Source organism: Kryptolebias marmoratus, linkage group LG3 (genome assembly GCF_001649575.2).
Source record: "Kryptolebias marmoratus isolate JLee-2015 linkage group LG3, ASM164957v2, whole genome shotgun sequence".
NCBI lineage: Eukaryota > Metazoa > Chordata > Actinopteri > Cyprinodontiformes > Rivulidae > Kryptolebias > Kryptolebias marmoratus.
Genome location: NC_051432.1, coordinates 2446491 through 2461273, shown reverse-complemented (window position 1 = coordinate 2461273; position 14783 = coordinate 2446491). Strand labels below are relative to the sequence as shown.

The 14783-nt window shown below is 42.0% G+C and overlaps 1 protein-coding gene across 2 annotated transcripts in view; it reads left to right on the top strand.

Moving 5' to 3' along the window:
* cfap52 (cilia and flagella associated protein 52) overlaps positions 1–14783 on the top strand; it is a 22124-nt gene that overhangs the window by 2718 nt on the left and 4623 nt on the right. For both annotated transcript variants that reach the window (XM_017427717.3, XM_037974624.1), the window contains exons 3-12: positions 162–298; positions 400–528; positions 613–712; positions 2346–2462; positions 2741–2841; positions 3484–3654; positions 5416–5564; positions 5674–5819; positions 8215–8366; positions 10412–10514. In XM_017427717.3, the coding sequence (XP_017283206.1) occupies positions 162–298; positions 400–528; positions 613–712; positions 2346–2462; positions 2741–2841; positions 3484–3654; positions 5416–5564; positions 5674–5819; positions 8215–8366; positions 10412–10514 (1305 nt within the window). The remainder of the gene's footprint in view (positions 1–161; positions 299–399; positions 529–612; positions 713–2345; positions 2463–2740; positions 2842–3483; positions 3655–5415; positions 5565–5673; positions 5820–8214; positions 8367–10411; positions 10515–14783) is intronic.

The window sequence follows — 14783 nt, the reverse complement described above, 5'->3', positions numbered from 1 at the left end:
CATCAAAATTAAACGAAATAAACATTTGAAATATATGAGTTTGTATGTAATGTATGAATATAATATACAAGTTTCACTTTTTAAATGGAATTACTGAAATCAATCTACTTTTTCATGATATTCTAATTTTATGACCAGCACCTGTATACCTAATTTTCTAGGCAGCAGTAATTATCTGGAACTATGCAGAAAGAACAATCCACGCCCAGCTGGATCTGCACAAAGCTAAGGTCGAAGCAGTCACCTTCTCCCCCAACGACAAGTACCTGGTGACTTTAGGAGGTCAGGATGACGGCAGGTAACCGGCGATCTCCCTCCAGTGTCAGCACCACAGAGGAACATGAGCAGCAGGATGAAAACCAGATGTTGACGCGTGAGCCGTTTGCTGTGTGTTCTCAGCATAGTCGTGTGGAACATCGAGACCAAGCAGTCCATCTGCGGGAGCCCAGTTTCGGCCCGCGGAGCCGGTCACTGCCTCACCGTGCAGTACGCCAACACTAACGACAGCATCTTTGTTTCAGCTGGGAGGTGAGTCAGCGATCTCTCCTGGCATATGCTGTGGAGTGGACGTAAAGGTGTTGCATTTGGAAACTTGTCTGTCTTCTCGTGCAGCGGGATGGTGCAAGTCTGGGAGCTGGACCTCGTCAACAGAAAGATCCGGCCTACGGAGTGCAACACCGGCAAACTAAAGAGGATTGTGAAATGTATTCAGGTATGAGCTTCTTAAACAAGTTTACAGTGTTTGAAGTTTGCCCGAGTTCTGCTCAAAGTTGCCAAAGGAGAGCTGTTGATGCCGCATTAGACACAGTGGCTTCAGGAAGTATTTAGAATATTTTCTATAATAGTTCAATGTTTGGATCAATCTTGAGACAATTTTGGAAGGTGAACCTTCAGCCCAGTCCAAGCTCCAGAACTCTGTTGAGCAGGTTTTCCTCAGGTATTACTCTGTGCTTTGCACCATTCGACTTTCCTTCAGTCCTGACGGGTCTCTTAGCTTCTTCTGATGAAAAACAGCCCTGCAGCATGATGCCGCCACCACCGTGCTTCACTGTGAAGATGACGCTGGGCAAGAGACGAACAGTGCCTCGCTTCCTCCTGGCATAACCGTTAGAGCTGAGGTCAAACAGTTCAACCTCGGTTTCATCGAAGCAGAGAATCTTGTTCTTCACGGTCTGAGAGTCCTTCAGGCAGCTTCCAGAATCACAAATACTTCATGAAACCCAGAGGGAAATTCAAATAGATGACAAAGTCCCTGATAGAAAGTGACAAGTAGAGCAAGGCAGTCAAAGATTAGAAATAGAACAAAACAGAACAAATCATTCAAACTCTTGCGTTTTACTCTGAGGAGAGGCTTCTGTCATAAAGCCCACATCAGGGGAGGCCTGCAGCTTCGGTTGTCCTTCTGGAACTCATCCAGTGCCCTGAGATGAGTTTTGAAGTGAAGTGGTGCTACATAAATAAAAATTGAATAAACTGGAATTAAATGAATTGAAGTGAAACTCAGTCGGTGACCACCGGACCCTTTGTCCCCGCTCTCACTAAGGCCCTTCTTCCGTGACTGCTCAGTATGGCTGCTGTTACGCTGATGAGATTAGCATCCCTTATCATGGAAACACACACACACCACAGCTAGATAAGTGGAGAGAGCTGAGGCTTACCTTAACAGTTGAGGATGATGTAATGTCATCTGTATCATAGTTGGTCTTCTCCAAGTTATTGGTGATTTTCGTACATGTAACTTGTGCGGTGATTTATAAATATTCAGCACAGAATCTGCAAGTGTAAGCTACAGTTGCAAACCTTGTTGTGGAGCCAGTCAGTGTATCCTGAAAGCACAATGAAAACAGTTTGACAAACATGTTGTTCTGAAACATGCCAGTGTTTTTGTTTTGTTCTCAGTCAGATACCTCCACGTTTATGAGCTATATAGAAGAGCTATCGTGCAACCACGAACAAGCCGTATCCTGCCTCGGTGCGCATCAGCTTATCTAGACGTGCTGTCTGCGTTAACAACGATATGCAAATTATGGCAGCCATGCGTTTCTCGGCATGACACCTGACCGCCAGCGCTCGGAGGAGTCGTGGCTCTGTCAAACCTCTTCTGTGTGAGAATTATGGAGGCCACTGAGCTTCAGGAGCCTTCAGTTTGTAGCTCTGTTCCTTTCAACCAATAGCTTTCTAGGATCTTCAAGGTGTCTTTCTCTTCTGTTCAATTCTAATAAGAAATAAATATATCTTTCTCAAAATTCACAGTTTTAAATTGTCAAAAGATGTATGAAAGACCACACATCCCGAAGTGGTGGTGGTGGGGGGCAACGCTTGGTAAATATGTTGTTGCTGCACAGATTTCTGAAGACGACCAGTTCATCTTCTGTGGCACGACAAGTGGGGACATACTGAAAATCAACCTGAAGATGACGCGCCTGTACGACTGTGGTCCGGTTAAAGCGAAGTTCAGCCAAGTAAGTCGTCACAACCAGAGTCCTTTTACCCATAACTGAGCACGGTGGAGCTCATTTTAGCAGCTGCTTACTGTCAGCTAACCCTGACAGAGTTTATTCTGCATTAGAAAGCACTCGTCAGTTCAAGAATCACTCTCTTCCGAGGCACTTTGTTTTTCCATTTTTGCTGGGTGAAAATGACATAATGTGGCACTGTAGTTTAAGTGATGCGATGCATTTAAATATGCTTTTTTTTTTTTTTTTAAATCACAGTGTATAATCGAAGTCTTTCTGCGCAGGGTATCAGCATTCTCAGAATCCTCAAATCTGGAGACCTGCTTGTGGGCTCCGGATCTGGCACCTTAGCTTTGTGCTCCAAGTCGAACTTCAAAACTCTTCAGTAAGTTTTCCACTTGACTGGTAACACCGGGAAACAAACTGAGCACAGGACGTCAAATAAAAACAAAGATAACAAGAAATAAACCTTAAAACAGAAAAAATGAACACTGAAAGAAACGCAGATTGTGACAGTTTAATTGGGTCACAAACAGCTGAACTGGTGTTTTGACATCTTTAATGGTTTTAGAACAACCTGTTCAAATGTGATTTTTGTAGATTTTACAGCAGATTGTCCAACTTACAGAGCTGTTATGTCGCACTAACTATTATGCTATTGCAACGTTCACCATAGTTTTGCAAACATTTTTTTTATTTTTACAAACTTTACACTTTTTTTACAGTTTCTCATTAAAACGTAGTCACTTTTTTACTCGTTTCACCCAGTGTCTCTCACTATGGTTTGCTCTCAAACCTCCAGGTGCACACACACACACACACACACACACAACCTCTCATGGACCTCCATTGTTTCTGAGCTTAACGTGTCATATCTCCAACATAAAACCCAGCGGACATGTAATGACCAGACAGTTCTGTCTGCCGGTCGAATTGAGAGTGCAGCCAGGGAGTAAGAGACACAGGCATGTTTTGACTTTATTATTACAGTGTCTTTCCTTTCACATCCCCCTCCTCTGCACATTAGGAAGTTTCAGCTGGAAAAGGGGGTGACCTCCATCGCTGGAAGAGAAGAGGGGCAGCAGTTCTTCGTTGGCACAGAGGCCGCTCAGATGTACCGCTTCGGTTTGGCGGACTTCAAAGCTGAACTCATCTCCACTAGCCACAGCTCTGCTGTCAAGGACGTAGCCATCCCTTTGTAAGTGGCAGACAGGCAGCACAGGCCGGCCGTGTCAACGGCATCTGACATTTGTCTTCTGTCTGATTCATTTGTGGCATGTTTCAAATCCGAGACCCACCGGAGAGAGTAAAATGGAAAATTGCTTTGCTGCGGCTTTTAAAACCGACGACAGAAATGCAGCTCCACCCCAAAAAAGTACAGAATTTAAGATGCTTATAAGCCTAAATTTATTACCACAATTTAAAGACTAATAAAAACTTAGATAGATTACAGGCCTAGCATGCTTTGGAGGAATGCATATCTCCCACTGCCTTCCATGGTAGAGTTTTAAACTAAGATCTCTTATGTTGAGAAGGGCGGAGTTGTGGCCATTTTGGTCAAACCTTGTAAATGACTTCATGCACGATCTCACGCTATATACTGAGATCTCACGAGTTGTGATATCACTGAGAAAGTGTGTTGTGAATCAGCCACTACCACACCAATTTTTACCTCATTATCTGTTAAACTGACTGAGTTATATCAGTGTTTGTGTTGGCTAAGGTGTGGTGACTGCCTGAAACTGGACTCCAAAGGTTAACCAGTTGTAGATGAACGTCTAATCCAGGGGAAGGCAACCCTGGTCCTCGAATGCCATTATCCTGCATGTTTTCCTTGTTTCCCTGCTCCAACACACCTGATTCAGTGGTTAAATCACCTCTTAATGTTCTGCAGAAGCCTGTTAATCACCCATTGATTCAAATCAGGTGTGTTGGAGCAGAGAAACAAGTAAAACATGCAGGATGGTGGCTCTCCAGGAGCAGGATTGCCTACCCCTGGTCTAATGCGTGTGTCCTGGGAGTTTCATTAAAATCCATTCAGAAAAAGTTTTAAGCAAAGTTAACACTCAATGTGTAGCGCTCAAAGTACAGCAGGTGTTGGAGAGGATGCTCAGCCACTACTACATCAAATTTAAACTCAATAGATGTTAGAAACTTTTAGCTGAGTTACAGCCATTTTTGGTGTCCTGAGGTCAGTTGCTGTTTCAGCCATCTTGAATCGGGTTGGCTCCAACTGTTTATCAGTTGTAGAAGTACACGCACTGATTACTTTCTGAAAGTTTCATTAAAATCCATCCAGTGGGTCATAAGATGTGTAGACAGCTGAATAATGTACTTCTTGGTGAAAGTCCTACAGGCACTCACCTGCTGCTGAAGGCGAGAGGGAGTGTTCTGTGTGTGTGTGTGTGTGTGTGCGTGCGAGTGAGTATGTCTGTTGCATTAGTAAAACAACAGATTGAATTAAACTGAGATGTGTTGTCAGACTGGACTGTTGTCAGTACAAACAGTACTTCATTAATGCTTCTCCAAGCTTATTATGAATTTAAGATGGTGTTCAGAGGAAGACTGTGGTGCTGACCCTTTCTTCTTCTTTCTTGTTTTTGACCACCTCAGACTCGGGGCCTACTTCTCCAGCTCAGATCTCACTGTTCATCAGTTGCTTTATGGACCACATATTTCAGATTTTTTAAGTGAAATTCCTTGTTTGTGAATCTATAACCTTCTTATTTAAGGAGCGTTGAGTCTCACTGACACGTGAACACTTCGTTTCAATTCCCCGTTGCGCTCACTAGATGGTGACATATGCATTCACAAGGTCCAACATGCCCTGAGGAAAATAATGTTTCACCTGTTTCCATTATGGCAGCTTTTACTGAACGTTAGTCCCTTTAACCCAAGTTTAAAATGTATTTTAGAACTAACGTTAAGTTACATTCTGTTGTCTTGTATCGTGTGTCAGTGGGACATCTGAGCTGTTTGCAACGTGCGCTGAGGAAGACATCAGACTGTGGCACATAGACAAGCCCAAGGAGCTGCTGCGCATCACTGTGCCCAACATGACCTGCAATTCCCTGGGCTTTATGATCGACGGGCACAGCATCATCAGCGGTAAGGCTCAGTTCATCAGAAACCCGCTCCTTTTTAACTATGTGTTCTGTCTAAAGCACTGAATCCGATCAGTCGCAGGCCGGTAAAAACTGATTTTGCTCTCTTGCAGCGTGGAATGACGGTAAGATTCGCGTGTTCGCGCCCAAAAGCGGACAGCTGATGCTCGTCATTGACCATGCTCACAAAATGGGCGTGACAGCCATCGCTGGCACCAATGACTCCAAGAGGATCGTCAGTGGAGGAGGAGAGGGACAGGTCGGTTCCGTCGCATGCACCTGTCGTCATATAACATGAAGATTGTAAAGCCACAACATCTGTGAGCAAGGAGAAACGATTACCCTCTGTCATAATGCCAGTGATGAGTGATGAGAGAGTCACCAGATAACAAGAGACATCTCGATGAAAAGAAAAACAAACGTCCTGCTTGTTTGTTTTTATGTGTTTGTCCCAGCTTTACAGTTCCTCCACCTGCCTGTGGTTGAGGCTCGTCTGTGGGTTAGGGTTATTGAGTTATTCTCTAAAGTTTTCAGTGTTAGTTTCTTTCTGAGTCAAGCAGCTGTGAGTTATTGAGGAGTTTAGGTTCAGCTGCTTGCAAACGCAGAATTCATCACGTTCACGATCCAGATGTGGCCCCATATGGCATCCTCTCAGCAGATTTCCATTCGTCATTGTAACAGGTCAGGACCGTGGCACTAAACCTGATTACAGTTTAACAGATATGAAAGGAAATAAAAATAGAACATAGTTAATACATAGTTATGCTATATGAAGCAAACGATTCAAGCAAATACAGGCACTGAGACCTGGAGCGACCTCGACACATGGACTCGGTTTAGCCCATATTTCGCAACAAGTCACTCATTTAGTTGTTCTGGGAGAGTTCTTTGGAAAGGCTATAAGCAACTAATATTTTACCTGTTGTAAATAGCTCTTTGAACAGCTCCTGTCTGAAGCAAAACAATTGACATATGACCCGATTCATGAGCAAGTGACTAGTCCTGCAGGGCTGAGACCTAAGTGGATCGCTTCTGTCTTAAAACAACTTTTACTCTTGAATATTTCATAGTGGTTCATGGGGTCTGTGTCCTATGAACCTTTACACCACCTTTAGTTTTACTTTGCATAGTTATTTTAGCAGAAATTAGGATATTGCTGCTGGAAGTGCCTCCAGGCTGCAGAGGTAGCACTACATCTAACTGCCGCCACCTTTATTTGTGTTTGCAAACTACCATAAAGTTCTACGTAAAAAAAAACAACCAAGATATATGAAATTGGCAGCATGGGTTTATAAATTTAAGGTTCATAAAGTAACACTTGTATGAAGATTTTTAAGATTTTAAAGACTGAAGTTGGTTTAAGACGGCAGCGATCCACTATAATTGTGGCCTCGCCGTCGACATGTATCATGACTAGAGACAGAACCGGAATCAGGAAGTTGAAGTCACAAAGGACGAGCGCTCCTGACTGGAAGTCTTATCTCTCCATGTAAACAAAGGGAACATTTACCTCACTAAAAAAAAAATTAAGATACACGTCAAATCATTTTTTTTTTCAGGTGTTGACATTTGTTTTATTGCCTAGTTCTTCCGCGCTGCTTATGTTCAGATATAAATAGTTTTAACACATTTAGTTTCAATTTGTTATTTGAGGCTTAAAAAGAAATGTGTTGCTACACTGTGACCGACAATGTGGCAGCCTGTTAGCGAGTTGGGAGTGTGTGAAGCAACTCCCCTTCAAAGACTCATTTAAAATATGCAATTTATGGCATTGTTTATTTATTTGAAGCACATTTTTATAACTATTGCCCCAAAAGTATCCACTCCTTTATCCTTCTTGTTACAATTAACCTGGAAATGAAATGAATAGATTAAGGCTCCCTTTGCAGCTATTCTCATTCTGATTTGGAATGGAGTCTGCACTTTGACCTGACCCCTCCAAGAAGTTAAAACACTAACTTGTACGCTAATTTTAATTATTCGAAAAACTAAGACAGAGTTTCTTTGAAAACAATATTTTTTTTATCGCTATCCGCCATTTTCACGTCCCTGCTGATGTCGAGCATTACTACATTCTGACGCTGCCGCCTCTAAGCTTCAGTGTGGTCATTTTAAAGGTGGCACATAAAACAGTTCCATTATTCCCACAAACATCGTTTTAGTGTGATCTGATTGAATCGTCGCCTCCATATGTTCAGGGAGTCTCCGCTGGCTGGAAACTCTACAGCCCCCTTTTTATTTTCTTCTTGAAGTAAAGGTGAAATAGTATACATACTGTTTACATGTTAGGACTAATAGCCAACTAATTTTAAATGATACAGGTGCAGATTATAGCAATTTACTGATACTTTTGTTCTTGACATAAGTTAGACTTTACTGGGAAACCTTTTTAACTGGTGGATTATTACGATGTTCCATTGAACCTGCTGTGATGAAGGAATCTTCAAATGTTTCGCATCTTATAATCACAAGACTCTGGTGTCTTTAACGGTCTCCCTGTGTGTCCATGTTCCACACAGCAGCTGTGTGGAAAGCGTAGCAGGCCTGTGGGTGGGCTGCCTGAGTCTTATGAGCCGTAAAATGTTCCAACGGGTTAATAAAACAACACGGAGCTTTCCCGTGAGGGTGAACAGGTTGCTGTTTACCGTGTGCAGGTGCGCGTCTGGGAGCTGCTGCCTCACGGCCATCGTTTGCTGCAGATCATGAAGGAGCACAAAGCCACCGTCTCGTGCATCAAGATCAAGAGCGATGACACGGAGTGCGTGACTGCCAGCTGTGATGGCGCCTGCGTCATCTGGGACTTGGTGTAAGTCGTCACCACCCCCACCCCCCCTGCAGATTGAAACTGCACTCCAGCACTGGCCTGAAACGTGCACACGCCTCAAGTGCTCAAATGTTTCTTCTTTGAATTTTATTTCTCCCATGTCGTAAATCACACAAAACGCAGCGTTTAGCAAAGCCAGCCACTGATGAGGAAAAAATTGCCATTAATTAGTTATCAGCTTTACACCACAAGACGGCATATTGTGTTGAGCTCAAGTGAGGTGAAAAGAAGTGTCACGGTGTGTTACCACATTAGTTCAATTAAACACTTTTTAAGGTAATTTCTTGTGGCATGTGTAGACACCGGAGAGGATGTGGTAATGGAAAATGTGACGGTGCCGACTTTGGGTCTGGGCTGAAACAGGAGAGAAATACTGAAGCTGTTTGTTATTGTTTGGTTTGTGCATTATGAGCGGGGCCGCTGGAGCTCGGTGGTCAGTGGCGTGGTCTTGTAATCCTGAGGCTACAGGTTCGAGCCCAGGTTGCATCAGGAAGGGCATCTGGCGCCAAATTGTTTGTCTGAGTTTGCTCATTGTGGCGACCCCTTAGCAGCCAAACGAGGAAGGTTTGTGCATTATTACCAACGTGAAAAGCAATGTGTTTATGAAGAAAGCTTAAGTCCTTTAAACTGTGGGCTTATCTCTGTGAAGAGAATAAAACCTCAACATGCATCAACTTTTTTTCATCTAAAGATCAGCAGTAATAGTAATAGGAGCTGACAAAATGCTGACGTTTTGATGTATGAACTGTCTAAGAAGAATAAGGAGATCCAAGACCAAAAGAAATGTTAAAGCTGCTGCAGTGGTTTATTAGGGTCATTATGGTAACTACACACCTGTGTGTCTCACTCCCTGACTTCGTAGGACAGACAGAAACAGAAACAAGACATTCAGCCTGAAGCACTCATGCAAACGTGATGTCATATTGAACTGTTGAACTGTAAGTGGCTGAAGCATCTTGTCGTCACAAGCAAATTTCTATGTGTCTCCGGTGTTTTATGGAGTTAAAAAGACCCTTATAGTGATGAGAGAAAAGAAGAGAAAAATGGCCACGGGAGTAAAAGTGTTAGACAGCTCAAAAGTGAGTGAGCGGCGTCGTCACACCGTAAGTTGAACAATCCCTGGTAAAACCCTTAAAACTCAGAAAACCTAAACCATGGTTGGGCAAAAAGAGTTTCTGCTTCTATGGGGACGTCGGTCTGAGCTGTAGAGCTCCAAAGAGGACTGGGGTTTTTTCTCACCTATTTTGCAAAAGTCCTATTGTTGTGCAGTCTTTGTCACAAGTTTTCACAAATTTTGTGCGATGTGCTGTTCCTGATGGAACCGCACAACCGATGCATGCTTTGTATGGGTTTTTCCAAAGCTGCAGGAGGAGCAGTGAACTGAACATCTTGACAGAAACTAAAAACTAATGGCTGAATAGTAATAAGGCTGCTTCAATGCATCCCTCAAAAACTGTTACTGTGGTCATAATTGTCCTTCAGTGTAGTGCTTCATGAAGCAAAAATGTGTTTAATGACTTCTTTATGAGTAAGTCAACTAACTTCAGTGAATCTTGATTGACATTATATCCAGCCACACTATGTTGTTTGCTTTTTGTAGAGCTTTTGTGTTTTAATGCTACTTTAAATACAGTTTCCTTTAAACTAACCCATTAAGACATTTAATATTATCAGCTTATTTTGTTCCACATTTCCTGGAACACATCCTCTTTTTTTCTTTTCTTTTTTTTAATTTTATTTATTTATTTTATTTATTTATTTTATTTATTTATTTCGAACAGAACAGACATAAAATATAAACAGACAAAAAAAAACAATCATGAAAAAAGAAAACAAAATAAAATAGAATAAAATAAAATAAAATAAAATAAAGCAAACTTAAAAATAAAATGTAAAACAAATTATTTTGCCCATGTGACATGCAAATTTTATATTTTCTGTTCGAAAAGGAGCAGATAGAAGATGTAATATCTTTTCAGTTATTTCTTTCTCACCATCCGGTTTCTTCCTTGTGTGTCCTCCTTCAGGCGGTTCGTAAGTCTGAGGATGCTAATTGCCAACACGCTTTTCCGGACCGTGTGCTATCATTCAGAGGAGTACCAGATCATCACCGGCGGCACCGACAGAAAGGTATGGTTCGGTGCTGGAGCACTTTCAAACACTCCAAAGCAACTCCCTAAATAATATTGTTTCCCTAATTTGTGTCTCAGTCATTATAGCCCATGAAAGTGATCTTTAAAGTCTTCATTTTCTTTTTTTTTTTTTTCCTTTTTATTTAATAATGCTCACAGGCAAAAAAAAACCCAAAAACAAATCATGGGTGTACAAAAAAAAGAAAAAAAGGAAAAACTGGCACAATCTGGATGCCTCATTAAGCTGTTTTTTTGTCATTATAATCTCCATGTAGCGAGCATTAGAGGGAAGGCACTCTGTTTGGTTGGAACAGCATGGAGAAGCACAGTAATAACCTTACACAATCATAGCTCGCTGTTTGTTTCTTAGCTCGACATAATTAAACCTAGTGACTGGGCCAAAAAAAGAAAAAAAAAAAAGAAGCCCTCTCTTTATTTAGTGCGTAATTTTGATTAACTGAGCACTGCTGATTTACGTAAAGGTCGGAAGTTCACTCCAGGAGAATGAGTCACTCTGATTGTGCACTTCACCCTCACCCCTTGAACCCGGCCACACGCTACGCCCATATTGCTGCCGTCACCCCAGCGTGCTGAGCGGCGAGGACAAGTTGTGCTGATTAACACGGGCGCCGTGGATGTGAGCGGCGAGGGAGTGAGACGGAGGTACTCAGAGAAGGCGAGAGGGAGGAGACGTGTGCGTGTGTGTGTGTTGTGGTGTTCGTGCCTTCCTGCGGATGTGCCTGTGCCACCCGAGTGCCAGCCAGATCCACCATCTGCTCATTCCAAGACACAGGCGCTCTGTGTGAGACAACAAACAGCAACGCTCTCCTCTCGCCGTTCTCAACCTCGCAGCCTGCCTCTGAGGCAGATCAGACGGTTAACCGGCCGAACTGAAGGAAACAGGAGCGAGGTGGTCGAACGAATGAATACGGTGGGGTGTAGGGTCACTGAGAGGTCAGAATAATCACATACGGAAGATGTTGATACCTCAAGATAGGAGCACTTTATACTTCTGACTTTTGGGAAGTTGTCTAAAATGTAACAGCAAGCGATAGTCGGTTTCTGTCATTGCTACTGGAGTCAACCCACTTCAAGATGGGCCCCACAGCTAATTAGCAGCCAACACAAAAATAGTCCTAATCATCATCATCATCATCATCATCATCATCAACTTTATATACTGTATATAGGACTTTAACACCAGCCACAGCTGGAACAAAGGGCTGACCATCAATTATAAATCAAATTAGCATAAAAATAAATAAGAAAGCTAAACACATAAAATGAATTAAAAACTTAATTCCAAACACAATAAAACGATGCAGTTAAACACATAAAATCAATACCAATAAAAATCAGTAAAACTCAACCAGTTTTTGTTTGTGTCTAAGCTTTATCCCCAACACATACTTTGAGCACTAAATATTGCTCACCATCTTTGCTTAAGACTTTGGCATTCACTGTTAAAGTCAGCCTTGTTTATCTGTTAGCAAAATATCTCATGAACTGCCAGACATTAACAGATGAGAGTCTCAGAGTCATAATTGGCTGTGCACCTAAAACTCATTAACATTTGGAGTCAACCCAGTTTAAGATGGCTACGTTAGCCAACGCAAAAATAGCTTTAACAGTAAATGTTTTTTTTACAGATATTGAGATAAATTTGGTGTGGTAGTAGCTGAGAGTAATCCTTGGCACATTCTCTGGAACGCCATCACATATTGTCATTTTTAAGGTTCATTCGTTCAATGAATGCCTTTAATTTGCGCCTGTATTTACTTGTGTTCAACAGACAAGTCAAAGGAAGATGTTCATGTTTTGACTAAACACCTTAATTGTATTGATGTAAACTGCATGTCTACAGTTTAATGCCAAAGAGAAAAAATTATAAATTACACTTTCTAATTGTTTGGGAACTTAGGCCTCTAACTGTCCCAGTTTTGTGAGAGGAATTTGTGTAGCTCCAGCTTGCCCAGCACCCTGTGGGAGTCTTTTACATTCTTCTTTTCATGACGGACCTCATGTTATCGGCAGGAGACAGATCTGGACTGCAGCAGACCAGTGAGGCAAACATTCCTTCTACAAAGTACGTTGTTGTAAGTTGTACAAAATTAGCTGCAACTCGTGGCTTCTGGTGCTAGCCTCGCTAGGTGCTACGTGCTAATGGGGAGGCACTAAAGTCATGATTTAATGACCGGTCTTATTCTTTCACTTATTCGTCTAATTTGAACTGTTTATAGTGTCCTATAGGCCATGTGTTTAACTAACTCCACAAAATGAAAGGCATCTGTCTTTTGTTAAGAAGATGGCACAAAAAAAACTGCCGTGCTCACTGCTTTCAGACCCATTTCAAACCCAACGTGAAGATGTTACAGTATTTGGTTTCTGTGTTTGCTTGACTTTTGTGTTCACGTTTTTCATAGTTTGAGTTTCAGCTTAGAGTTGGGAGATTTTTATACTTCATGGATCCTTAGTTCAAGTTTTTGCAAAGAACGTATTGGTTCTAAAATTTGGCTAAATTTAATTTAGACCAATTAAAATTGTCTCTGTTTGCATTCGCCTTTGTTTTCAGTTTATGTTTTCCTAATTGTCAGGAACGGTGGAGACGGAGGCAAACCCACAATACAGACTCATAATTAAAGAAAGAAAAACTAATTTATTAAACTAAAGAAACGAACGAAAACAAAAAGCTGACGTGGCAGCAAACAGACAAGAACTAAATACAAAGCATTACTGAAACAAGAAACAGGAAACATGAAGCGAGACAGCAACAAACAGACATCTGCATCAAACAAACCTTAGACAATGGACCAGCGAGGTATGGGAAGAGTGACTGGGTTTTTAAGACTGCAGATAACGAGGTGAGTGGGAACAGGTGGAACGATTACTGATTCGGGACAGGTGAAGAGGGGCGTGGCTGACAGACAAATGAATGACTGGGGGAGAGTGGAAATGAGAACACAAACACGAGGAGGACAGAACCAAGAAGAAAACAAAAACTAGATAACTACAAATAGAAAACAAAACCAAAACCAGAGAACTAAAATAAAAACAAAACCCAGAAAAAGCCAAATTACCACACTAATTTCCTGTTTTATTGTCTCGTATTACGTTGGTGTAGACTCTGCACACCTCTTATTGTTTTTAGAAGATGTTTCACTACTCATCCAAGAAGCTCTCTCAATTTCACAGCTCCAAGAATTTAAATACATCTTTAAAAATCTAAGTCCAGTCATCTTTAATTAAAACTCCCAGGATATTGTCTCGTACTGTTTCATTTGTGCATTGCAGTTGTATTTGTTACCTACTAGACTTTTAGCTTGCACCTAGTTTCTATGAACAATCCTCACACCAGCCCTCAGCAGTCTTCTGCTCCTCAGTAGATTTAGTTCCTAGTTATCAGTCGCTCCTTGTCAGATCCTCTGTTTTCTTCATGTCTTGTTGCCGGTCAGGATTTTGCGTTTGCCTCTTGGACTTCCAGTGCCTTGTGGAGTTATTAAAAACCTTTGTATGACAGGAGTCTTTGCTGGGATCGGAAACACAAATCTTTAACTTTAAAAGCGTATTTTAGGACACATCATCATTCATGTTGTCTGGAATGAACTAAACACGATAAAAAATATAAGTTTCTAAGGTTTGGAGTTTAAAAATAGCCATAACTGTGTAGTAATTGTGCTTACAGTGTAGCCGCGGGCTAATATTCATTCCGCATGTTAAGGAGAGCGAACAGAGGCTCTGATGTTTGCGACTTGCTCCTGTTTCTTGTCATTTCCTCGTGGCCCGAGTGATAGCTGTGGGCCGGTTTCCCAGGCCGAGATGGAGGGAACACAGATGGTCCAAGACAACTCACGCAGGTGTGGGGTGTCTCTGAGAGGCTGCTGAAATGACATGAGAACAGGGGGGAGAGGTCATGACTGTGACAGCCAGGACAGCCGAGACAAAGATCAGTGGAAGGCAGGAGATTGTCGCTGTAACTCTGAAACAGACGACTGAACACAGATATCACAACCCACTCCTCACTCCTCATCTCTGACAGACTAATGAGACGAGTTAGTCAAAATCAAAAACAGGCTGAGGAGTGCCCTACGCTCCCCACATTTGTGCTTTCAGGCTTTTTACAGAGAGTTTATTGCTTTGAGAAGTAATGTGCAGCTCAAAAACTTTAAATAAGATTCATTTGTTCCCCAGTGTAACCTTTTGTTCCTTTCTTTTATATCAATAATGTTTGATGTCTGTGTGTCTGTATGTGTGTGTGTGGGGGGTGGGG